At 35.5% G+C, this 26,415-nt stretch overlaps 2 protein-coding genes across 7 annotated transcripts in view; one reads left to right on the forward strand and one right to left on the reverse strand.

The window, feature by feature from the left end:
- The window catches only part of HNRNPA2B1 (heterogeneous nuclear ribonucleoprotein A2/B1), a 14,523-nt gene extending 5,620 nt beyond the window's left edge, over positions 1-8,903 (reverse strand). Inside the window, exons 1-7 of one of the 4 annotated variants that reach the window (XM_015810585.2) lie at positions 8,668-8,903; positions 5,755-5,865; positions 4,849-4,995; positions 3,998-4,208; positions 2,427-2,528; positions 2,266-2,346; positions 2,093-2,167 (exon numbers count right to left, since the gene is read on the reverse strand). In XM_015810585.2, coding sequence (XP_015666071.1) covers positions 2,093-2,167; positions 2,266-2,346; positions 2,427-2,528; positions 3,998-4,208; positions 4,849-4,995; positions 5,755-5,865; positions 8,668-8,697 — 757 coding nt within the window. In that variant the 5' untranslated portion in view covers positions 8,698-8,903. Of the gene's footprint in view, positions 1-2,092; positions 2,168-2,265; positions 2,347-2,426; positions 2,529-3,997; positions 4,209-4,848; positions 4,996-5,754; positions 5,866-8,658 lie in introns of all 4 variants that reach the window. The other 3 variants (XM_015810587.2, XM_015810586.1, XM_015810584.1) reach the window with 3 other exon arrangements.
- A 143-nt stretch (positions 8,904-9,046) lies between these two features.
- Positions 9,047-21,549, forward strand: CBX3 (chromobox 3). Of its 3 annotated transcripts, none has more exons than XM_015810589.1 (6): positions 9,047-9,227; positions 10,601-10,651; positions 16,277-16,419; positions 17,683-17,848; positions 18,433-18,527; positions 19,821-21,549. In XM_015810589.1, the coding sequence occupies exons 2-6, from the start codon at positions 10,628-10,630 to the stop codon at positions 19,945-19,947; spliced, it is 555 nt and encodes a 184-aa protein (XP_015666075.1). In that variant the 5' UTR covers positions 9,047-9,227; positions 10,601-10,627; the 3' UTR covers positions 19,948-21,549. The 3 variants fall into 3 exon arrangements, with proteins under 3 accessions (XP_015666075.1, XP_015666074.1, XP_015666076.1); XM_015810588.1 differs by having other exon boundaries at positions 9,047-9,206; XM_015810590.1 differs by having other exon boundaries at positions 9,047-9,115.
- Positions 21,550-26,415: the final 4,866 nt, after the last annotated feature.

Raw genomic sequence — 26,415 nt, forward strand, 5'->3', positions numbered from 1 at the left:
GAGAGAGAGAGAGAGAGAGAGAGAGAGAGAGAGAGAGAGAGAGAGAGAGAGAGAGAGAAGAAGAAGAAGAAGAAGAAGAAAGGCTTTTGGAGGAACGTGTGCGAAAATGGGGAGAATACTGGGGGAATGTGTGCGTGAGAATGGAAAGGATTTTGGAGAGATGTGTGTGTGAGAAACAGAGAAAAGGCTTTTTGTGAGAGAAGGAAAGAGTTGGGAATAAGAGAGGGAGGCAGGATCTCCCCCACAGGCAATGTAGAGCAACGTAGAGCTGGCCACACAGCCCCACTCCCCCCCCATTAACCAAAATGCTGATGCTGCCCTCAATGAAATCAAGTTCAACACGCGATATAAAAGGAGGGAAGGTATAAAAAAAGGAGGGGAAGAGAGGATATAAAAAGGAGGGGTGAGAAAATGAGTTTTGCCCCATTACAACTTTTCTTGCCACATATGCTAAGTGAATCACTACAGTTGTTAAATTAGTAACATGGTTGTTAAGTGAATCTAGTTTCCCCATTGACTTTGCTTGCCGAAAGGGAATCACATAACCCTGGGACACTGTGACCATCATAAATATAAATCAGTTGCCAAGCATATAAATGTACATCACATGACCCTGGGGATGCTGCAACAGTCATAAGTGTGAAAAATGGTCATAAGTCACTTTTTTCAGTGCCATTGTAACTTTGAAAAGTCACTAAGTGAACTTGTAAGTCGAGGACTACCTGTACTTTATTACTTTTTGGTCATCAAGTTTTTGACACCTTGCTAGGCAACTGGTTGTACTCGAATATTGCCATATCCTAAAAGTGATACAATTAGTAAGAAGGTGAAAAGCCCAGCTCTAATCCATGTGCAGGTCTTTCTATCTTGTCTTGTAATGCTGAGCATGTATCTTTCCATGGCTCTTTGTGTCACTCGAAGCTTTTGTGTTGACTGTGAGGTTACTGTCCATGTTTCTCCGACATATATTAGAACAGGTAGCACACACCGATTGAAAACTTCTTTTCAGGCATAGGGGGAAGATTGTTCTTGAAAATTATGCTTAGCTCACCGAATGCCTGCCAACCATATTTAACACACCAATTTCCTTTATTGTATCATCTTCTATTGAGATCCATTGACCAAGGTATATATAGTGGTCTACTACATCTAGTTTTTCTCCAGATATAATTTTTCTTTCTTTGGTGAATTTATTAAACATAACCTGGCTTTTTCAGGTTTAATTTTAAGCCAAATGGTTTTCCTGCTTTCTGCAGCTCTTGTATGTGTCTTTGTAACTCTTCTGCATTTAGAGAATATCATCTGCAAATCTTAAATGACTTAAATAGATGCCATTGATTTTTATTCCATCTTTTGCCCAGTCTAGTTTGCAAAATACTTCAAGGAAAGCCGAGAAAAGGTGATATTGGTGATATTGCATCACCTCGTACACCCTCATTCTGTTGATTTCCATTTTAAAATCAAGGCATTGTCACCATTTTTTCATGTATTAATTGTAATAAATTTATGTTAGTATCTATGCCTTGGTTGAGCAATTAACTATTGCTTGAATACTTGTAATATAAAACAATACATTATATTATTATAATGATATAATACTTATAATGTACTTTACATTAATTTGGGTATCTTCAAATGAGCCTTGACTTCTAGTACCTGGACCAGTCCATGCCATTTTCTTTGCAACAGTCAAAGTTATCTGCAGTTTGCTTCCTTCCTAGGGCTGACTATGAATGATTGGCCCATTTGGCTGGCTTTATGCCTAGATTAGGACTAGAATGTACAGCCTTCTGGTTTCTAGCATGGTGCCTCAACTAAGCCAAACTAGCCCTCAATCAGTATTTACACATGTATAGAACTGGGCAGACAAAGAATGACTAACACTATTGTGAATATTCAACATTTAAATAGAAAAACAGACATAAAACTGGTTATAGATCCCAATACTTGGAACATTTTAGTTAATTTTTTAGATGTAAACAAAACATCTACTACATAATTTGTATTAATAATGTAAATGATATTGCTATTTCATTATTAATTTTTAAAAATCATTTCAGTATCTCAAAATAAAAATATTAATTAGACTAACCTCCTGGTCCCCCTCCATATCCATTGTATCCATCACCAAATCCACGACCACCTCCATAGCCATCTGTGGAAGAAACTATTTCTAAGTTAGTTTCATTATGAGTCAAATCCTTATAAAACAATGTTCAAATATGCAATGGAAGATATTAGGCAGTGAGTGGTTTTCTGACTTACCAGATCCACCTCTGAAGTTGCTTCCTGGTCCTGGACCAAAGTTTCCACCGCCTCCACGTGAATCTCCAAAGCCAAAATTACCTGAAAATATATTTTAACAAATTACCACTATTATTATTTTAAAAAATAACTAACTTAAATATAATGCAATTCAAACATACCTCCCCTTCCACTCCTTGAACTCTGAACTTCTTGCATTTCTTGCCGTGATAAAGCCTTTCTTACTTCTGCATTATGTCCATTGATTGTGTGGTATTTCTGCACTGTTAAAATATAAAATTTTAGGAACACAATAAAAACTTCAACTTAACTTTACATAGTAAACAAGCTTATTAGCAAAATGGAAATGAACTGTAATCAGAAGATGCAATTCAATTGTATCACCGGTTACAACATCAAGGGTGAAGAGCTGTTTGAAATAATTGCAGGAAGGATGAGAAATCTCATTTCAAGAATGGTGGGTCTATCATTCTACCCCTATATGTTAATCTACCCACTATATGTTAATTTTACAATTATTCAGTCAAAACTTCAGTGGTTTTCATAAATAAGGTAGTAGGCATTTTTGCTGCAGTAATGATAAATTTGTTAGTATACTCTAACACGCAGCCAATATTTCTTCCGAAGTTTCAGAGCTTTATATATCAATTTGGATAGCTTCCGCAATTATGCAATCTTTGGCTGCTATTCCACTATTTTTCAAAATACAGATAGTCCTGTTTGAAACAATTTGCCTAAAGATCAAAGTTACAACAGCAATGAATAATGACTTATGATCTGTTTTCACTTATACTATTGCACTAGCTCCATGGTCACATAACCAAAAATTTGAATGCTTGGCAAATGTATCAATAGTCCTCGATTTTCAATAGCAATTGAGCTCAAAATTTTTGTTGCTAAGCAAGATTGCTATCAATGAGCTTTGACCCATTTTGATTTTTCTTGCCAGTTGTTAAATGAATCAATTTAGTTAAGTTAGTAACATGGTTAAGCCCCATCAATTCTCCAAATAGTAAAATATAGCCACTTTATCGAAACACTGCTCTTAAATGCTAACCAATTCATGTTAAGTGTTTCTTCTATTACTTACCTCTGATTGTTATCTATCTTTGCAAGGTAACAAATTTGTTTTCAGACTAACTAAAAATAACTACTAACAGTAATACAAACATAACTGGCTTCAATATTAACACACACACACACACACACACACACATTTCCCCAAAAATAATATCCGGACTTTTTTTTTGCCTCCAAAAAAGGCACCAGCATCAGGTTTTATTTTCAGGGGGTGTCTTTTCCATGGTCTCACCTCGCCGCCCCAGCAACAATAGCCCCAAGCAAGCCCACTTCTTCCAGAAATGCCTCTGCAGCCAAGAATTGAGCTACGGATTGAATCTATAGCTTGGTTCTCGGCTGCAGAGGCCTTTTTGGAAAGCCTCCGACAGTGAAATGCAGGCCGGAACTCAATTCTCAGCTGTAAAGGCATTTCTTTCAGCCTCAGAAGTGGGCCAGCAAGGCAAGTGTCGATTCATGGGAGGCCTGGCTGCAACAGTAAAGAGGTGCGGGGTACATGGGGCAGCTCCACCCCTGCCCTAGTTTGATTTTTAGGCATGCGCCTTGCCCCAAAACTAGGGCTTATTTTCGGGCTAGGTCTTACTTTTGGGAAAACACACACACATACAAATTTAACTGCAATCTCACATACTTTAAAATATTTCTGGATACTTACACACAATTTTATCCACAGGATCGTGGTCATCAAAAGTTACAAATCCAAAGCCTCTCTTTTTGCCAGATTGTCTGTCTGTAATTATTTCAATTGTGTCGATTTTTCCATATTCAGAAAAGTAGTCTCTGAGGTGATGTTCTTCAGTGTCTTCTTTAATTCCACCAACAAATAATTTTTTTACAGTAACATGAGCTCCAGGCTTCCCAGATTCCTTAAAAAACAGTATACTGAAACTTTTTAAAAACTGAAAAATGCTAAGTTAAGGGCAGACATCATCTTTCCCCCTGGGGACAATTAATAGTGTTATAAATTAAGGGGTTCTGATTATTGGATAAAGGTGAGAAATTTGAAAGTGATTTATTCCATGGACTTTGCAAATCAGGGATTTCATTGGTAAAGATCTGAAAAACATTTTGCATTCCAACCACATTAAAAAAATTTCAATTTCAAAGCAGCCTTGTTTCAAAGTCGGGACAGTGACAGTTCACATTGTTTGAAAAAAATGCAAAATAATTCTGGTCATGAATTGCCCTCACTGCTCTAAAATACCACTAAATGTCTTCCTAATATAATGAATTAGCACCTTTGTCACCATTACAACTCTATTTTTATTATTTTACTGAACATTGTATTCTTTAACTTAATTTCCATTTTCTTATCTAATGGATGTGATGATATGCAGTTCATCGACTACTGTTCTCCTATGAAGTATATTATCTACAGCTTGGAATCTAGCAACATCTGAAGGGCTTAAAATCTGCCCTATTTATTATGCTTTAAAAACCACTGCCTTTATAAAAGAGCACAGTAGAAAAGCATTTTGTAATGCTACCCCACAACTCAAAACGTACCTCTCTCGCTACAGCCCTTTTTGGTTCAACTACTCTTCCATCAATTGAATGAGGCCTGGCAGCCATTGCTGCATCGACTTCAGCCATAGATGAAAATGTTACAAAACCAAATCCCCGTGAGCGTTTGCTTGCAGGATCTCTCATTACCTACAAGATGACAAATTTAAAACAATCTTCTTGACTTATTGAAGTATTATTGACAGTCATTTCTAACATTTATACTATTTATCATTGATAAAACCACAATTCCACAATTTTTAAAAATGAAAATTGATTCACCCTCAATGTTTTAAATAAAACTATTTTAAATGAAAAACTCAGCAAAACTCAGATATTATATTCTACATTTCTGATTGTTTACAATAGATAAATTGTGTACACTTGCAAATCACTAGAAGTCTATTACCTCAAATTACTTCTTCAATAGTTACTTGGGTATTTATATTAAAATTACTGTTGTAAGAGCCTACATGAATATTGGGTATAAGCATCATTTTCAAGAGAAATTGTCTTTTTATAGCTCAAAATGTCACATAATATTCTTAAAGGTAACAAAGCATTTATACATGAGAGCCAGTTTGGCTTCTAGCCCTGCCTTGGGCAGGAAAATCAACTAGGATAACCCTGGACCACTCACTCACTCTCTAACCAATCCTACCTCACAGGGCTATGTTGTGGGGTAAATAGAAAGGAGGAATATTAGGTATGTTTGATTCCTTGAGTTACTTATAAAGAAAATCCAATAAATAAAATATATTTCATGAGCCCTGAATTTCTGTATTTGGCTTACCATCCTCTTTATTCTCAAAACTTGGCATAAGTACACAAATTGTTATTCTACAACCACAGGATTAGACAACCTAAATCAAATACTCAAAAAAAAATAACCATACAAACAAAACTTACCACACAATCTGTTAATTTTCCCCATTGCTCGTAGTAGTTTCTCAAACTTTCTTCTGTTGTTTCAAAGCTTAGGCCGCCAATGAATAGTTTGCGGAACTGCTCCTTTTCCCTCTGATTAAAAAAAAATCTGAAGTTTTACACCTTTCACAAAATTGGACTTTTTAAAAAAAATGTTGAGCAATGTAACTAAAAAACATAGGATAGTCTACATCATCTTGGGTGTTCTGTAAAGTTAATAACCTGAAATAATAATCTAAATTGTAAAGTAGATTGAATCTATGTTGAAAAGTAAATTGAATTGATCTGTTTTGGTTGGCAATCCATAGAAATCACAATATTTTTAGTATTAATGTTAGTTTTGCTATACACTTTTGCTATATTTTTAATGCAAAAGTTGACAGCCTCAAAGAACTGGTTTTTTACAATATAGAATTGAAGGAGATAATTTGTAGAATAAAGTAGCTGGTATCACTTAATTGAAATAAAAATGAATTGCAAGGTGCCATTACTTCCAAAAAATGTAACTAAATCGAAAAGAAAATTTTCTCCTTTATTTAAATTGTAATTTTATTTATTCATTCAAATAAATTCATTCAAATGTCTTGAGGTGTGTAAAGGTTTGGTGGAGAAAGTTGGTTAACTCTTCAAATATTTATTGTGATGGATATTTCAATAGAAATTTGTGAGTAGGCCCTTCTGACTAAAGGGAATTTTAAAATAACAATGTATCCAGCAGTTAAATTTAAAAAAAAAACTCCCTGAAGTTTGGAATATTAATATTACGTTTTCAAAGGATAAAATTTAAGTGGCATCTGCTTAGATATGTAATCAGAAAATCATGGGGAGAACTGATCATTTTCTCTACTTGAGAAAATGAATTCTAAGTAATCAAATACAAGACAATTTTATTTTATTTAAGGGTTGTTGCAGGCAACGTTTCTAACAAATATTTTTTAAAAACCCTCAAGAAAAGTACTACCAAATTTCTGAATTTTTATCACTATGGACTAAATCCCCAATACAATATTCTTCAATCGGTTATCCTTAAATTAGTCCATTTGTAACCCCGTTATGAAAATCTGATTTTCAAAAAAAATTTGTAATACATAAAGCATAATATAGCCATTACAAATCTAATTTCTAATTGAATCATAAGTAACTATAGCAGTTGGTTTGCATAACTTTTTAGACTAAAACATGGCTGCGTAAAGTGTATGCAATCCTCTGCATAAGTAGACGTTAAAATATATGATGGTATATTTACAGATACCGATTTATCCCGCTACACGCGTTAAGAGTGTGATTCTGAAACAAGAAATCATTTGAAAAAGTAGGTTTAATCAGGTTCACCTCTGAAGCGGTTAAGATTCAGGTTCACCTCTGAAGCGGTTAAGATTGAGACCAGCCGAGTCTCCGCCTCCCAACCGAAGATGGCTCCGCCATGTGACGGTTCCGACAACCCGAGCTCCTCAGCGGACTATAAGAGAAAATGGCGCCGACGAACACCGACGGAGGGAGGAGACTCGTTCCCAGGAGGACGAGTACATTATTCCCTTCTGCGCATGCGTTCTCCCCTCCCTTTGTAGTACTGTATTAAAGAGGCATCAAAGTTGCGCTTTCGCTCTAGACTTGTTCATTTAGGACCTGTAAGTCCGTTTTTCTCCCATCCTCGTGTGTAGAGCGAAACATTACTGACTTCCAGCTCTCTACCGGATTTAAGGAGACGAATTCGCCACAATTGTCCCCTCCCCTTTTTACCAACGGCCGCCGGCCCTTCCAGAACCTTCCTCTCCATTAACGTCTTTCCTTGTAAGACACCAAGTCCCGCCAATTGCGCCACCAAGTGTTCCAACGAACAAGTTATGCGTCATCTCTATATCCTACGCTAATGGCGTATTGTGCCGCATTTAGGTACCCCAACAGGCACCAACGCGCCATCCAAATAACCGTTTCCGCAACAACCCTACGAACTTTTTATTTTCACATTGTATCAGCTACACATTTCGCGTAATGCAGTTTCAGAATACGACTCTATCACTAATGGCGGCCTTAACTCTTGCGTATTTGAATATTCACAGAACCCTGTCCTATTTTAGGGGGTATAATAACCACGTGAAACATTGTCGTGTATAGAATTTTGAGTAAATACTTATAATTATTCGTCAGATTGATACTATGAATTGGAAACAATGATGTAATTAAGCGGATATAAATTACTTCAGTGTATTATTTGTGTATATTTATATACAATAAAATAGGTGTATGTATTAAATATACTATTAAAACTGCAGTAATGTCTCGTTATCAAGAGTTTTCTTAGTGTACGGATGCAATCGGCCGAAAAATCACATCCGGACCCTTTTCTATAATTTCCGGAAAACCCCCAAAAGCAACAAAAGCCCATCGCCAATTTTTCCCCCGTAAATTGCCTAAGAAGATCGGCGAACAATAATCGCGCCAAAATGTTATGGATATAATGAAGACTCCATTTTTCCCTTTAACCTACCATCTTATTTGCTACCTCGATTATGGTAAATGAGTATTTTTTGACATCTAAATATACTACGAAAAAGCCGCCTCTCCACTGTTTTCCTATTTTGCATTTTACTGGATCTGTTGGCCAGATAAGTGCCTGAGGGAAACGTTAAGTGAACATGCAACAGGCCGCCATTAAAATGCTCATGGCTTCGCCTCCCTCCCTCCACAATCTTCCGCGCCGCTTTTAAAAGCGTTGGGAATCGAATTCAGAGTCCCCCCCCCTTCGCCCCTCGCCCGCCATTTTCTCTTCCTCCTGGCTTTGGAAGACTTGCCCGCCCACTGTCCGCGAAAGAACCCGTTAAGGACACAATGAATGTTTGGAGAGAGAGAAAAAGTCGGCCATTATTAAACCACGCCATCCGTTACCTCACTCACCCAATCGCTCTCCCGATCTCCGCGAGGCATTTCGGACGGCAATTAAAAAAAGGAAATAAGGGAATAAGCAAATGTTTTTGTCCTGTGGGCGGTGCAGTTGCCAAATCGACCCTCCGGGCTCGCCTCTGTCCGACGATCTCCTCGGTAGGGCGCGGCGTACGCGACGGCGGCGGCAAGAAGAGTGCGCGGAGCGGCCAACGACTCGGCTGGCGACGCAATGAAGGGCGGGAACGAAAGAGGGTGGCGTTTGCTGCGCGCAGCTGCGCTATTCGAGTCTGGCCGTCCCGCCTTCTGACCAGGTTGCCGCAGCACTAGCAGCAGCTCCGGGCGGGGCTGCCTCCGTCGCCCTCCCACCTCTTTCCCCGCCCCCTCATGTCGCTGCTGCTGCTTCAGAGCGCGCCGGGAGCCAGGAGACTACAGGGGAGCGGAATCGTTGGGCACCATTGAAGTCCGTATCTCGATCTCGCTCTCTCCTTTTCCCTCTCGTTCCTTCAGATCTTTCCTGATTCGGTGATAAATAGTAACGTAGGAGAGAACTGGTGGGGAATCTCTTTGTTTGTGTATGTCTCTCTCTCTCTCTCTCTCTCTCTGTGTGTGTGTGTGTGTGTGTGTGTGTGTCATGCTGAGCTTACATTTTACGTAACTCCTGAGAAATGCTGTCAGGCGTGGCCTCATTTTGCTCTCCTCCATTTTCTCTCTCGCGGCTCCCTCTCCCGGGCGGATTGACAAGCTTGAAAAGAGGCGCGGGGTTTCCCAGTACGGCCTTTCGACTTCTTGGCGGACCTTCCCCCTGCTCGGCTCTTTCCTTCTAGCGGGACGGAGCGGTGGCGAACGATCGACCTCCGAGATTGGCAACTGGCATATTTTTACCGCTGAGGTGCAATCACCTCTGAGCCCAATGAGGCATTATCACTAGTGATCGGCAGACCTTTTCTCTCCCCCGTTTCCTGCGTGTGGGCAAGGTCCAGGACTTGGAGGCGTGGACTCAATTTTTAAAAAGGACTAACCGCTGAGGCTTTAGCATTTCAAATGGATGCTGTTGAGCTTGCGGGGCAAGACATGAAATGTCTTTCGCAGCTTATCGATGTGGGGTATAATGCCAGGCAGTCGTCCTGAAGGACCGAGGTGGTTTGGTGATTTCTACCTCTCCTTGACCCAGCATTCTTCGTTTGCTTACGGGATTCTCATCCGGGATCATTTCCTACCCACCCGCCTTCGCTGGCGTACCTCGTGCTTAGGGCGCCCTTTACAGTCTTTCTTTACGGCAGGCGTTTCTTAATCACGCCTCCATTTATTCTAAATGGAAACACGGTGCAAAATCCCAGTGACCTAAAACGGCTGTGAAATAGTATCTATGAGATGCCAGGCTTTGTGTCTTGTTTTTTTTTTTCTTTACTGAATCTCATGACTTATGTTCTTTATAGGTTTGCAAAGAAATCATTCCGAATTTTAAATTGTAGAGAAGTTCGAGGACAATCAAGCTGCAGACGTCCAATGCTTATAACTTAAGTTCAAGCTGTATTATAATTACCATATTTATGATGCACAGTTGTTTCTATACCTTATGCAACTATAATTCTGAAATCCTTTTCAATGATTATTTACTATACATACGTTGAAATTAAGTGTTCTACAATATTGCATCTTACTCTTGAAAATATATTTTATCACAGCACATTGTCTTAAGGTTTTGAAAATAAGGTTTTCCTATAAACTTGTGTTCAGTATTAGATTAGCATGTATGATATACAAGGGTATGTTTTAGCAAACTCCAAATAATGCCTAAATAATGGAAACAGAACTACAGCCTTTGTTAATGATGTGTGTGCATGTGTGTATCTATGTAAGTAATCTGAATAGAAAAGAACCGTATTTGTATTGAGATGCTTTCCTTCATATAATGCAACATTCCTTTTATCATGCATTTTTCTAGTAAAAGCTCAGCAAGTCTTCAGTAAAAATGGCCACCAATAAATCTACATTGGTAAGTTCTTGACTATCTAAAATATGTAAGGATTTTACCATCATGTTTCTTCAGATTTATTATTGGCATCTCTATGCAAAAAGATACATCCACATCTCTCCTACCCAGCATTATTCTGTTAAAATACTCGAATTAAAAATAAGGCATCTCAAAAATATGCATATTCTGGCTCAAAACAAACTTGCTATATTAGTTCACATCTGCATGAGAAAGCATATAATCCAAGTTTATTAAGGAATAGACTTTCAGTAATGTGATTATATACTTAATTTGTTTCTCTTATATTGAAAAGCAACAATTGTGTAAATCATAGGTAAAATCTCCTGTTGATGACTTTGTGCAATGTCCATGCAGTTTTCTTGGCAAGAAAACAGAAGTGGTTTCCCCTGCTGTACTCTTACCATAGATCAGTGGTTCGCAACCTTTTTAATGCCACAACCCCCAACCGGTCGTAAGTCGAGGACTAAACCGGTCGTAAGTCGAGGTCTAAACCGGTCGTAAGTCGAGGACTAAACCGGTCGTAAGTCGAGGACTACCCAACCGGTCGTAAGTCGAGGACTTTCCCTGCCCGGAAGCGCCATGCATGTGTGGTTCCGCTCCCTGCGCCGGCCGAGGCGTAGCTGACAAGCGGCAGAGACGGAGCAGGCCGACCACCAGCTGGCCCAGCTCAAGGGAGGTAAGGCACCCGCCGAAAAAGGGGAAAAAATGGCGGACAGCCTTGCTTGGCGACCCCCGTGAAATGGTCGATCGACCCCAAATGGGGTCGCGACCCATAGGTTGAGAACCGCTGCCATAGATATTTGTTTGACTTCCCAGTCTAGCCTACAGCCCAGGAGGTTTCTCATCCAAGTATTAAGGCCTGATTCTGCTTAGTTTCTGAGACTAAATAAGGTCAGCCAAGCATTGTTATATGCTGATTTGTGTAAGTTATTATACAGGCTATAAAACTAAAGGAACAGATGCAAAACTAACCAAGTTAATGTAAAACATCTTGATTTAAATAAATTTGTGTATCAGAATTTTTTGCTGAGATTGGGGATAGAAGAAAAGAATCAGGTTCTTGCTATTTAGTTTAGTTTCAAACCTGAGCACAGTTCCTGGGACTGTATCTCCTTTTTTATCTCCTAAGAATTAGATCATGGGAAAATGATGTATTAGAAGAGTGAGCATCACTGATGAGAATCAGTGGGCAAGGTCTATTAGCTGGTAAAGGAGAATATTTGTAGCTCACGGTTGAAATGAGGGGTCTTTGGTGCTCTTTGAACTTGGTTGTTTTTTGCAGACATTTCATTAGCTAAATTAGGTAACATCACTACTAGTGAAGAGGTGAGGTTTGCTCTCAATTTAAATTCTAGTGGCTTACTCTGTCCATGTTTCCTGTAGTCTTAGACGTTCCGTTTGTTGGGCTGTTTACTGTTGGCTTGTTTGGCAGTTCCTTGATTGGGGTATTGTTTGTTTGATTGTTGATCTGATATTAATCTTTGAGTTAATTTATGTTCCTCTGTATGTTCCTCTGGGTGCTGCTTGCTGATGGGGAGATGTCAGTCTTTTGGTCCCCTTTTCGGCTTGTTGATAGTCTCTTTTGCATAGTATGTAGATATTGTTTATATCTACGTATCTACTGATCGCTAATTTGTCAGCACCAGGCTTCTAGAAATTCCCTAGCGTTTTTGAGTTTGGCTTGGTTTAGGATGGTCACAGTTAAGTTTTGATAACCTATTTTTATCAAAAAGTGCCTGACATTCAACCCAATACAGCACAATGAACAGAAATTTAAAAGGAATAACAGTGCCCTACATCAAGAACATCTCAGAAACCACTAACATACTACTACAACTCCATGGAATCAACGTAGCACACAAGCCAACTCAAGCCCTTCAAAATATCCTAACTAAATCAAAAGACCCAGCAGCCTCAGAAGAAAAAATAAGAGTCAGCTATAACATAGACTGTAATGACTGCAACAGCTACTACAGACAAAGAGGCAGAAAACTAGCAGAACGCATCCATGAACATCAACTAGCAGTCAGAAGACATGATTAAAACTCCTTAATTTCACAACAGATTTAACATAGGTTCAACTGGGAAACTGACCATTCTAGAACAAGCTACGGCCATAAACACTAAAGAATTTCTAGAAGTCTGGCATGCTGACAAATTAGCCATCAATAGACACATAAACAGTATCTGTATACTATGCAAAAGAGACAATCAACAAGCCAAAAAGGCTAAAATACCTTCCCATCAGTAATCAACATCCAGAGGAACATAGATTAACTCAAGATTAACAACAAAGCAACAATCAGGTAAACAATACCCTAATCAAGGAACTGCCAAATGAGCCAACAGTAAAGAGCCCAACCAAAGACCCCCTCACAAACATAGACAGGGCAAGCCACACTCCTTAACTATCACTGATGATGTTGGGTAATGAAACATCTGCAAGAAAACAACCAAGTTTAAAGATTAGCAAGGACTTCTCTATTAGCTGATTCTTAGAATTTGTTCCAGTATGAATTTCCTTTGATTTGAAGGGCTTTAATCCCAGAAAAATATGAATAGGGCTGTAGTTGTCATGGGCAAATCCCCATTAAAACAGTGAAACTTAATTCTTCATTGAATTGTTTAGTTTGTTGGGTGGGAGCTTGCACTAAAAGGATAAAGCAAGTTTAGTCATTTCAGAATCCATATCAGTAGAATATAGTATATCCTTATTAGTGTCTTTAGTATAATATTGCTATCTGTTTCTAGAGAAAAGTTGTTTCAGATGTAGAAGAAGGAAATACAGATTTTTTTAAGGCTGACTTTGCATCTACTTTCTTAAAAAGCCATGCTTTGGCCAATAATTTTAGAACACCTTTAGAACTAGTATCCGTAAAAATGCTGTTGTTTATATTAGAGAAAAATATATTGATTCTGGTGGCAGTAAGTATTTCCCACAAACTCTATGATGTACATCTTCTATTTTTATACGTAGCCTAGAAGATGGGATGATTTTATTAGTAATCTTGTATATTCACTAGTACATCAACTAAGTGAAAATAGGATTGTGCTTTTGTATGAAGAATAGAAACCTATCTTAGTCTAAAAAAGACAGCACTAATGTTGCCTCTAAATCTTTGCCAAAAGTGCAAATACTGAATGTCACTTTGACATACTAGTTTAATTTGATATAATAATAATAATAATAATAATAATAATAAAAGGTTGGAGGGACCTTGAAGGTCATCTAGTCCAACCCCCTGCTCAGGCTGGAAACCCTATACCATTTCGGACAAATGGCTGTCCAGTCTCTTCTTAAAAACTTCCAGTGTTGGAGCATTCACCGCTTCTGGAGGCAGGTTGTTCCACTGGTTAATTGTTCTCACTGTCAGGAAGTTTCTCCTTAGTTCTAGATTTGAATGAATATAGAATTAAATATAATTTTATACATACAGATGAATTCTGAAACATGACTGGAAATAACTGTTTTTGGACTGGAAATGTAGTTGTATATAGAGGTGTTGGGAAAATATAGTAAAATGTCATGTGTGTGTATTTGTACTTTAACTTTTGAAATTTTTTTGTGGTATATTCCCAAGCTTTTAAGTAGATTGTAGAAATGAACTAGTAGTTTGACCTTTAGTGTTTGTCAATTTTAAGACATTGCTTATTTAGTCTATCTAGCATATAATGCTAGATCATTTTTATGCAGACTGTAAATATACCCAACATAATATCCCAGTCATTAGGTATTACCATTTATGCAAAAAGAAGATATCAAGATTTTTATTAATTGTGACTTTCTGTTTATCTTGTAATGATTAATTTTTCTGGGTGCTGCAAGCCAGTATCAGGCACCACTGGTCCTTTGCATTTAATCTTTTTACCTCCCCTCAAACTTCTGTGATACTTAATGTAGTTAGTCCTCAACTTACAACAGTTTGTTTAGTGACCATTCAAAGTTACAATGGCACTGAAAAAAGCGACTTATGACCATTTTTCACACTTAATGATCGTTGCAGTATCCCCATGGTCACATGATTTATATTTAGATCGTTGACAACTGATTCATATTTAGGAGAGTTGCAGTGTCCCAGAGTTATGACATCTTTTGCAACCTTCAGACAAACTAAGTCAATAGGGAATCCAGATTCACTTAACAACCGTGTTGCTAATTTAACAACTGTGGTGATTCACTTAACAAATGTGGCAAGAAAAGTCATAAAATGGGACAAAACTCACTTAACAAATTTCTCACTTAGCAACATAAATTCTGGGCTCAATTGTGGTTGTAAATCGAGGATTACCTGTATTATAAAATATATTTTTTGAGATTGCAATCCCTAACTTTGCTTAATTGAAAATAAACAGTCCTAGGATATCAATATCACAATCCAGAGATACAGAATTGTATTCCATGTAGGATAGATAAAATTTCTATTATAAAATAGCAAGGTAACTTGGATAAAGAATAAATTCCAATTTTTTCAAAATTGTCATCCCATCAAAGCAGCAATCACTTTTTTTCATTTATATTTTTTAGAAATGTTGATCACTCATTTATACATAATTCTGGTAGTATTAGTGAATAAAGTATTTAGCATTAGCCTAAATTGCTCAGAATCTAAAGAAACTATCATATTGATTTCAAAACATTTTGATACTCTTCATCTCCAAAAGATGTCATAAGAACACAATTCTAAAGAAAAGGTATGGCCCCATATTGAAGTTCATGAAACTTGAAATTGGGAGACCTTGGTATTGTTTCTCTTAATCAGATATTTCTCATATATTTGTGAGGCTTAGTGTGGCCCCCCCTATTGTCACTGTATTACCTATTTTGAACTATCCATTATGGTTTGCATCCAAAATTGTAACCAGGCTCTGCATTTATTTCTAATAGAACTGCAACTACTTCTAACATTACAATAATAAACTGAACAATGTATAGACAAATTATAGACAATAACATCTTACCCAATTGTGTTTATTGATGTTGGAATGCTTTGAGGATGATGTGGATGTAATAATTTGCTATCTAATAATAATTGGCTGCTAAATGCTTTTCTATGGAATTTAAAGCCATTTTCAGCCTTTAAACTTCTTGAGTTTGATTAAATAAGTTTATTAGTGCTAGCATTGCTGATACAAAAGATGTTTGTATTAGTTAAGAAGTTTCAACTATGTTAAGAACTGCTCTTGAATGTATATCTTCAATGTCTAATAAGAGTTGAAATGATACATGTATGTAATTATAAATGTTCATACTAGCAACTGAAAGCTTCTAAACTGCTTTGGACTATTGATGATTGCTATTAACATTGCAATCTATGTTTCCTTATGGATGCTAACTCAGGGAGTTTCTCTTCTCTTTCTAGTATTTACCCCAAATTTGTTTGGTTTGCCTTCTGTTAGACAAGTTTTTTTTTTAATACTAATCCATAAAAATGGAATGACTAACAGTAATTCTGAATAAAATGTTTAGGATGTTGGAATAAGAGAGGGATAAGAAATGCACAGACTATAGGCTCTTTTTAAAAATAAATTTAGGTCTTGCTGAAAAGAGTATAAAAGTTTCTCCTCAATTGAAATAAAGGTGCAGCATGGGTATTAAATGTATGTGCAAATGATTTTGTTTTATAGCATAAAATTGGGAAAAAACAGAATGGCAAGGGTAAAAAAGTTGAAGAAGCAGAACCTGAAGAATTTGTTGTAGAAAAAGTCCTGGATCGACGTGTAGTTAATGGCAAGGTGGAGTACTTCTTAAAATGGAAGGGATTTACTGAGTAAGGAATTTCATACAATTTTTTTTCTAAAATGTTTTCAATATCAGTGTTAAATTGAAGAATTCTGCAAAGATATATGAAAAGATTGCTATCACCAATTTCAGGAAAAGTCAAGTTCATATACTCTGAACTTCTGGATTCAGCTCCAATATGGATGGAAAATAGGCAGGGTATTTTTCAATATAAAACTGGCTTCCCTTCTTAATATTGATAGAGTTGTGGTAAATGCTGCATTTTCTACTGGATTGTGCTTGAGTTGTATAGCCTATGAGTAATCTGTCTCCTGTGGAAGTAGCAACATACAGTGCAATCCTAAACGTGTTTGCCAAGCACTCAGCATCATTTTATTCAAAGGATTTATTCTCTGTACTGTTAAAATTTTAATATTTCTTCCAGGAATACTCTTCAGCTGTAGGGAAAAAGGCAGACAGCTTGTTAAACATGTTAATACTCAAATTATCAGTAATGACCCATTCGATTTTGGAAATTAAAAAATGAGTTCATGCTATCAAAGTATAACATTTATTTATGGCACTTAAATTTACTCAGATCAGCAGGGAGAGTGTTTAATAATTAACATTTTTTTTTAAATTTTCCTTCTGTTGATTGTAAATGCTTTATAGTATTGGGTTACAATGCACTGTAACATTTCAAGAAAAGAAAACAAACATCCTAGGATTCATTTTTCCACTTACTAATTATCTCGGGTTGTTATTTTGAGTGTATTCTACAAGCCACATGTCATAACGTTGCATTGTTCAGTTTGTAGCAGGGTTGAGCAACATTTTGGTAACCGGGTGACCTCAATTTATATTTTTGAATGAATTGAAGACCATGTTGTTAATGCTATGTTATATTATTTTTTCCCTGGATTTCTAGGTAAAATCTATTTTTTTTCACATTTTTTCCCCAAACTTTTTGGGGGATTAGGATGTCAGAATCTGGAAGATTGCCATTGTCAAGTTTTAGCAATAATAGTTGACTGCAAAATCACCGGCTGGGAACTGCATGTGACATTCTATAATATAGTTAATACATTTTGTCTGAAAAAATTATCCAGTATAATTTCAACTTGATTTAGCTACTCTAGCAACTAGTCTACAGAAATGGATTTTGAAAACAAATTGACACCTGAACTGTTTTAGGAATTAAGCAGATAATTTGGATTTCATGTGTAACTATGACTTGTGGACCTTCAGGTTTAGCCCTGATAACAGGTTTTTATTTTTTGTTCTTGTATTTTTACCAAATTCTTTTTTTTAGTGCTGATAACACATGGGAGCCTGAAGAAAATTTGGATTGTCCAGAGTTAATAGAAGCTTTTCTGAATTCTCAGAAAGCTGGTAAAGAAAAAACAGAAGGTACCAAAAGAAAATCCCTTTCAGATAGTGAATCTGAGGACAGCAAATCAAAGAAAAAGAGGGATTCTGTAAGTTAATGAAAACATTAAACAGACATTCAGATATGAATAGAGAAGGCAAGGGAGGACCATATACACCAAGAACAGTTATGTCTTAGCTCCTTGTTAAAGGCTCAATTTTCATGGATCATTCCTAACATATATTACAGGCATAATGTGCTTCTACTTTACAAATTGAATCCTCTTTTACATACACATATGCCAGATCCCTCTGCATGGTCCCAGTTTCTTCAGCAATTCTGCTTCTGAAGATACTTTATTACAGTTACTTACTGTCATTTCATTCCTGTGAAATTTCTTAGGAAAGGATTTGAAACAAGGATATCTCAGTCCTAGAATGGTAGGGGAAATGTAATATTGAACTTCTTCTCCAAAAGATGACAATAAGAAAAATCCTGGTCAACAGGATGCTTAAAACGTGGCATAGGAGCTGCAGCAGATTGCAAGTCACCTTTGAGAAATACATGTGGTCCACAGGCCAGCTCTAACTTATACTGTTCTGAATGTATTGAGAGATCATATGCTGATTTTCTTTCCCCATAATCAGAAGATAATGGAAGGATTTACAATTCTCTAAATATTTATTCCAACAGGTTGATAAACCCAGGGGATTTGCACGAGGTCTTGATCCTGAACGAATAATTGGAGCTACAGATAGCAGTGGAGAACTTATGTTTCTTATGAAATGGTAAGCAATAGATTAGAATGTTTAGATTACAATATGATTTCTATTAAACTTAAGAAATATTATTTTTTCTGCTACTACAAACTAGTTAATAACGTTTAAGGGATTTTGTTAGGTTACTTTTTCTTTTTTAATGTTGATAAATCATACCATACTATTTAAGAAGTCAGAAAACCTATTATAACTTTATCACAGGTAAACAATCTGACTTGTAATATTAATATATCTGACCACAGTTATTAAAATTATTTTGTTATTCTATAAGGCATAAAAGTGCGTGAATGTACACAACAGCCTAATTTCTTTCTGCTTGTTTTTGGGAGCACATTATACTGACTTTGTAGTGATTAATTCTCATTAGATCCTTAAAATTTGGTACCTGTATTCATAAATTACCATTTCAATCCTATTGATTTAGAATCTAGTCATAGTTAGCTACCAGCCATCCTTATCACAAACAGATTTTGAATGATTAGAGTAGGAATTCTTAAAACTTCTGTAATTCTGTTACTTAATATGAATAATATCAGAACTGAGATATAATCAAAGGAGATGCTTTGAAATATATAAAAATGAAATAATTGAGGCAGCTACATCTTTTTTGGATTATAGAGTTGATATAAAAAGACATGGCTGTTTTTCATTATTCAAAGACATGTTTCATAGGAGCTGTTGTGCATTTCAAAGCATCTCTTTTGAAACATGAAAACTCATATACATTTAAATCTGCTTGCCTGAAAAAGAATGTTAATCCATGCTTTGATTGGCTGGTTGGTTGGTTCCAACTTTTAACAACCACATAGATAATTTGAAATAGAAGTGCACAGGGATAAACTATGTGCAGATAGATGTGAGTAGTTATGATTAAGATTAGCAAGCCAGAGAAACAAGTGGAGATTTTAACTTCATGGCAGTTTAGCCATGATTAGAGAGAGTTCTACCTAAAGAAATGAAAAACTGTTCCATATAGTATAATTCTATCTTATAATACATGATTTATATGTAATTTATACATATGCTTTGTTAAAATGAAGTATTAACTAGACCACAAAGCTTAGGGATAATAGTGAATTATAAATGTCATAAATGATGCTAATGATGTCAAGGCTAAAGGGGAAGGATTGTTGTATATTGCCCAGTCACTTTGTGAGATGGACAGCTATACAAATTTGTTAAATAAATAAATTGTAAAAACTAATAATAGGACACAAACAGGGCTATGTGAGTCAAGGATATCTTCAATTGACATTAGAAATAGTTTTTAATATATTAATTGGACATTCTTTCTTAAAACAGGAAAGACTCAGATGAAGCTGACCTGGTATTAGCTAAAGAAGCTAATGTGAAATGTCCTCAGATTGTAATTGCTTTTTATGAAGAACGATTAACTTGGCATTCTTGCCCAGAGGATGAAGCACAATAATTGTTTGGATTCTCTCCTTCCTTCCCTCCCTTTTCTTAATATATGTATGATATTTGTTTTAACAAAAGTGGAAAACTCCTACTGAGTCCTATTAAGATACGTATGGTTACCTTAAAAGTAATATGTTTTACATAAAGAAGAAAGCAAAAGTGCTATTCACTGTTTTATGATAAGAAAACATTTGATACTGCTTTCTGCATATTAGATCAAATGTTTTATAAAATTTGGTAGTTAATAGTGATTTTAATGGCAATTTACTCAGATTTACAAGTGTTTTTAGCTCTATATACAACAAATGTGCATGCATTTTTTTCTGCCATATAGTCTGTAAAATCATTTAGTATTTGTGGCAAATTGGTTCAAAGGGGACCAGGTGAAAACTTTGTTTCAATTTTAAAGTGCATATTGTATATTATTTTAATGTAGATACTGCTGAAAAGCTACCAATAAAATAGTTTCATATTCTTGTGCTTTCTTTACCAAACTGCAGGAAGCTAAGAGATTTTGAAAGCTATTTTGGTATGGAAAATATCCATTAAAGGATAGAGACAGAGTTTTGTTTTGTGCAAAACAAAAACAAAACCATTTTAACTAGGCAGGCAGTTACATGAAATTTATAGTTTTCTCCCATAGATGTTTATAAGTTGTTTCTCAGTATTAGCAAAATAAGAAAACGAACATAAAAAACATGTGTGGTACATTGAATATTTAATTTTTAAGACTAATTTGCAGGCTTGGTAATCACAATTATAGTACTCAGAATATATGGCTGAGTAATCAAATCCTGACTTAATCCCTTTAAACCCTATATCTGATGCTTTACAAATTAATAAATTATTGGTGTCTTAGTCTTGATTTGTTTAGGAACTATTATCCCTAATCCCAATATACATTTCAAATAAAATTATTTTAATAGTTTACTTGATGGATTTATGTAGATAAATTGATGCATGGAACTGCAAAAAAGAGGACTTGGAGTGTATGTGTGTGTGTGTGTGTGTGTGTGTATAAAATCATATATTATATAGTAAATTGTTAAATCACAATTTGATCATCCAAATAGGGTTGCTATATGTGTGATTAAGTTTTAAATTCAAGTGCATGCAAATAACTACATTATTTCATGCAAGTTTTTTGGTGTGCCAAGAAAAAAAACGGAGGCAACTGCCCTTATATTTTTGCTGTCTGTACTGATTGTACCAGCAATACTTCTTGAGGCAAAAGGCAATGTAATGTACTCTATGGAACACATTTATCAACAATATCACTCATCTCCTATTTTTTGTATGTCTGTTTATGGATTCATTTGGCTTTGATTTTATTATGTTTGGGCGAGCAATAAGGAATCTTGTCAGGTATGACTTAATTGTCATTATTTGGTTTCTAATATAGTTCAGTGATTCCGTTTATATGCTGGATTAATAGAATGGATTATTGAAATTCGCCATAATAAGTTTTGATTTTAAAAATCAACGTAACAATTCATCTCATTTCTGAGAATTACTGTAAAAATAAATATGGCACCACATTGAAAAAAACCCTAGAGTTCTAAACATGAAGTCAGTTCACTGCCTTTCAATAAACCTATATCCTGATACATGTTGAGGTTTCTTTCATTTTTTTTTGTTTTGCTGATTTCTTCTATTTTGTTCAGTATTTGTATTTCTGCTTACGTTTTTGTCAAAATTTTATTAAAGATTTTATTTATATAGTAACATACATATCTCCTACATCCATATTCAATGTATCAAAAACAGTACTGTAAAAATCATATTAAAAATACAAGTCAAAATAGTCAAGAAAATGGTAAGAGAACACATATCCACTCTGGACGAATTAAAATCAACAGGTCTAGATGGATTACATGCCAGGGTTCTGAAGGAGCTGGCAGACGCGATCTCAGAACCACTGAACGAAATCTTTCAAAGATCTTGGAACACTGGGAACTACCAGAGGACTAGAGAGAAGAGCTGACATGGTTCCCATCTTCAAAAAAGGATTGAGGAAACTATAGACCTATCAGCCTGGGGAGAGTCTGGTAAAGATAAGCAATGAATTTGTAAACACCTAAAGGCAAGCAAAGTTATAACCAAAAATCAACATGGGTTTGTCAAAAATAGATCATGCCAGACAAATCTTGTTGCAATTTTTGGCAAAGTAGCTAAATTAGTGGACCAGTGAAATGATGTGGACATAATTTACTTAGGCATTTGTTAAAGTAGACCACAACCTACTGCTTGGTAAGAAAAAAATGTGGGTTAGACAACATCACCAACAGATGGATTTGTACTGGCTGATCAACCACATTCAATGTGTAGTCCTTAATGAAACTACATCTACTTGAAAGGAAGTATGCAGTGGGTTACCTCAAGGTTCTGTCTTAGGCCTAGTACTCAACATCTTCATAAATGATTTAGATGGGATAAAAGGGGGATTCAAGTTTGCAGATGACACCCAGCTGGTAGGAATAGCCAACACTTTAGAAGATAGGCTCAAGATTGAAAAGAATCTTGATAAACACTGGGACCTATCCAAAAATGAAATTCAATAGTGAGAAAAATAAGACTTTACACTCAGAAAAGAAAAAGTAAGTGCCAAGTACAGAATAAGTGGTACCTGATTCAATAGCAGTAACTAAGGGATCTAGAATCTTTGTAAGTGAACCAACACTAAATAAGAGCCAGCAGTGCTGCAGCCACCAAAAAAGCCAACACAGTCTTAGGCTGCATTAATAGAGGGATAGACTAAAGATCAAAGGAAGTGCTAGTACTGCTTTATAATGCCTTGCTAAGATCACAGTTGGAATATTGCATCCAGTTTTGGTTGCTATGATAAGATGTTGAGACTAGAAATGCCAAAAAGAGCAAAAAAATAATTAGGGAGACTAAAATCAATAGTTGCAGGAATTGGGCATCTCTAGTCTAATGAAAAGGACTATGGGTGACATGATACCGTAATAGTCTTCCAATATTTAAGGCATTGCCATGAAGAACACAGGATCAACCAATTTTCCAAAACAACGGAAGGAAAGGCAAGAAGCAAAGAATGGAAATTAATCAGGGAGAGATCCAACCTAGAAATAAGGAAAAATTTCCTGACATTTAGAACAATCAGTGGGACATCAGAAGTTGTGAATGCTCCATCACTGGAGATTTTGCCAGCACTATTGAGCAACACGTCCTGGACAGTTTCTAAAGCTAATGCATGGTATATAGTAATGTCACCTAAAATGCAATGGCACAAGAGTTCACCATTTGGTCAGGATGCCATATATAAGTATGTTTTTGAAGAGCACAGGGAAGCTTTAATTAGTCTATGTTTAATGGACTGATCATCAGTAGGCACGCACTAACCAGAGCATAGTACAACTGCCACTCAAGCACCTGCATTAGTTTTCTATTATATTCCATGTGCAATTTAAAGTACTGCTTTTAACTTTTAATGCCCTGCATGGCTTGACATTAAACATTTTCTCACTCAACTTTTATCATGGTGAAATTTTTAATTAAAAATTATTAAAAATTATTTAAGGGTGGGCTTGAGTTGTATAATGTTATCTTCTGTTTTTTGATTGGTGGGTTTTTTAATTTTATCTACGCTTCTATTATTACTGTTCTGTAAAAATAAACCCACTGAGAATGTCTTGATTATGATGGATAAGAGAACTGAATAAAAATTTAATGAAGAATAGAAGTTAGTATTGTTTTATAATGCCTTGGATGTTGATTGAATAAAAAAGTGAGTAATCAATGTAAAAGAATTACATGAAGGGATTTGATCATGTAGAAAGAATGAATAAGCACAGAGTAAATATATGAAGGAAGAATGAACTGTCAAACAGAAGGGGAGGACCTAGAAAGTTGTAGGCTGATGAAATCCTGAAAAAAAACACTATAAAAGGTTTAAAGAACAAAAGGCAATATATGAAAGAGTGTATGGATGCGTGGAATTGAGGAAGAGAAATATATTAATGTGTTATCTCGTGCTTTTAATTTCTTCACTTTAATACAGGTAGGTCATGATTAGTGTGAGTTTAGATAAAGCAATATTCGGTTTAGTGTGAATTGTACATTGATACTAGATTGTATTTAAAATGAACCAAAATTCAGGTTCAATATGAGTTTAGCAAGTCGGCAATCAAGATTAGCACATGGGAAGTTGCTGTTGAGGTTTACATGCTGCTAATTTTTGTATATGCAAAATGGAAAAAACGAAGATTCCATCAGAAGAAAACAGCATAAGTTTAAAAATAGGCTCTTTACATTAGAAGAAACAACAAAAAATGTTGAAGATCTATAGTAGAATTTTTTTGGTTTTTATTTTACTTTCTATAACTAATTTGTGACTTTATTAACATAAATTTAAAAGTATATTTTTTTATCCTTTACTGTAATATTTCATACAAAAAATTATGTTTAAAACTTTTTATTACCCATTTCCCTCAAGTGGGAGCCAATCGTTATATTGCTGAATAATGCAAATTGGAATAATGCAACCATTTTGTGGGATTCATTAATAATAATTAATTAAGACCCTACTGTATTTCTCTCACTTCTACATTTTGCATAATACTTATATTAAAAAATGAGTAGCTTGATGGATATGTATAAATGTACAATAGCTACCTCACTTTAAGTCCTAATTTGAGGTCATTTGCATGCAAGTTTTAAAAGTATGATCCCAAAACTTAGGAAAAATCCACCCCATCTCAGGAGTGTGAGAATTTCCAACATAGTTCTAGTTTCTGTTTTCTTAACAAATGCCAATCTATGTCAGCAATTGTCCTTTTATCTTATGGCTAAGTTTTCTCAAAGCTTTTGATATGACATTTTGTCAAAGGTTTCTCAACATTCCTAATGCATAGTATTATATTATGTCACCCACTTTAACGTATTTGTTAACATAATCAAAAGAGGATGCAAGGGCTCAGCGGTTAAAGATCCTGAACTTGGCTGACAGCCCAAGTTCGAAATCTAGGACACACTTTTTAAACTTTTTAAATTAAATTAAATTTTAATTTGGTTGCTTGGTATATAATCTAAACAGAATGGAATTGAAGAATGTTGACTTGGATGCTTATTTCTTTTAGAAAAATGCTGTACTTGCATGTTTGGGGGTACCTTTTAGCAAAAATACAGGATATGATGTAAAGCCCATAGAAAATATATGATTTCAAAATCTTATTTTATTTTTCTTTTATTTATATATCAAATTTGGAGACCGCCCATCTTGCTCGCAAAGCATACGAGTATAAATGTTAGTTCAGTAATCTTAATATACTTGCTGAAACAAAAGGCAAAAGAATATGACTGACCTGCTGTTTCTGTGAGCAGCATTGATTATTCAGTAGATGGCAGTCTTCACTGGTGTGATAAAAACAATTATTGCAAGTTTGTATGATTGCAGTTCTTATTCTTCAACATTTATTTGTCATTGACTGGGTCATGTGGTATGATAGATGAGCGTGGTTACTGGTTCTGTGTATTGTGGAAATACAACCAATATGATTAGTTTACACAGCTGGCATATTAAATTAATTCAGTAAACCATGATTTAGTTAATCATGATTGACTCACTTGGAATTTCATTATGCTTTCTAATCATTCCGCAGAACTGTTATATTTTTTTTATAAAAAAAAAAATTCTAAGGATACTGTTGTGCTGTTGTGATGACTAACTGAATTGCTTCAAAAACTATTCAAGTTATGATGAATAGTGTTTTTAATCTGATGCTTTAGCTGTGGACTAAACATCTGAGGATTTCTATCTTGATTTTATACATTTCTATTCTGCTTTATCAAATGTTCAAGGTAGCATAAACTTATCTCATCCCAGCCCATTTTATTACTAATCCTTAATCTAACCTTAGCTATACATTTTGCCATTGTTCTTCTCAAAATAGACTGACATGGTTACAATTCTAGGACACATCCAAACGTAAATGCTGAAATACACAGGTTCCTTCACCCCCATCTTTAGTTTGCAAACTACACTCTATTGTAGTGTATTTGAATATATGATTATTATCTCAACTGGTATGTGAGAGCTAACTTTCAAAGTATGAAAACATTTTTGTTTTCATGAATTACCTTATTAGTTCATTCTCTTCTGGCAAACCAAAGACCATGTGAAATGTCTCAAGTTGAATTATCTCCCATGAAAAGGTCAAGCTGCAAGAGATTAAAGAGGATGTGATAGAGGATGTGGTAAAGAGGTAGAAATAATTCAAAGGAGAAGTTATGGCCTAAAGAGGTAATGGGGAATAGTTTCATTAGTTTCCATTCAGTGAAATAATGTTTTGTGACTGGTTGCATCAGCATGGCATTCAACTCATGAATATAGCAGTCCCAATCCCAATTTCAACTAGGAAACAAGCATAAAATCTACATTTAAACGCACCCATCAGCGTACAAAAGTTGTCTAGCTCTACTTTAGCAGGATGTGATATAAAATATTCATACTATTTGT

This window comes from Protobothrops mucrosquamatus, unplaced genomic scaffold, assembly GCF_001527695.2.
Source record: "Protobothrops mucrosquamatus isolate PMUCROS unplaced genomic scaffold, P.Mucros_1.0 scaffold12, whole genome shotgun sequence".
Classification (NCBI taxonomy): Eukaryota; Metazoa; Chordata; class Lepidosauria; order Squamata; family Viperidae; genus Protobothrops; species Protobothrops mucrosquamatus.

Excerpts from the sequence above, each read along its gene's own strand:
- CBX3 (XM_015810589.1), top strand. The coding sequence starts at position 10,628 with ATGGCCACCAATAAATCTACATTG. Across the intron at positions 17,849-18,432 it reads CAAAGAAAAAGAGGGATTCT|GTTGATAAACCCAGGGGATT; the intron begins GTAAGTTAATGA and ends TTATTCCAACAG. Across the intron at positions 18,528-19,820 it reads CTTATGTTTCTTATGAAATG|GAAAGACTCAGATGAAGCTG; the intron begins GTAAGCAATAGA and ends TTCTTAAAACAG.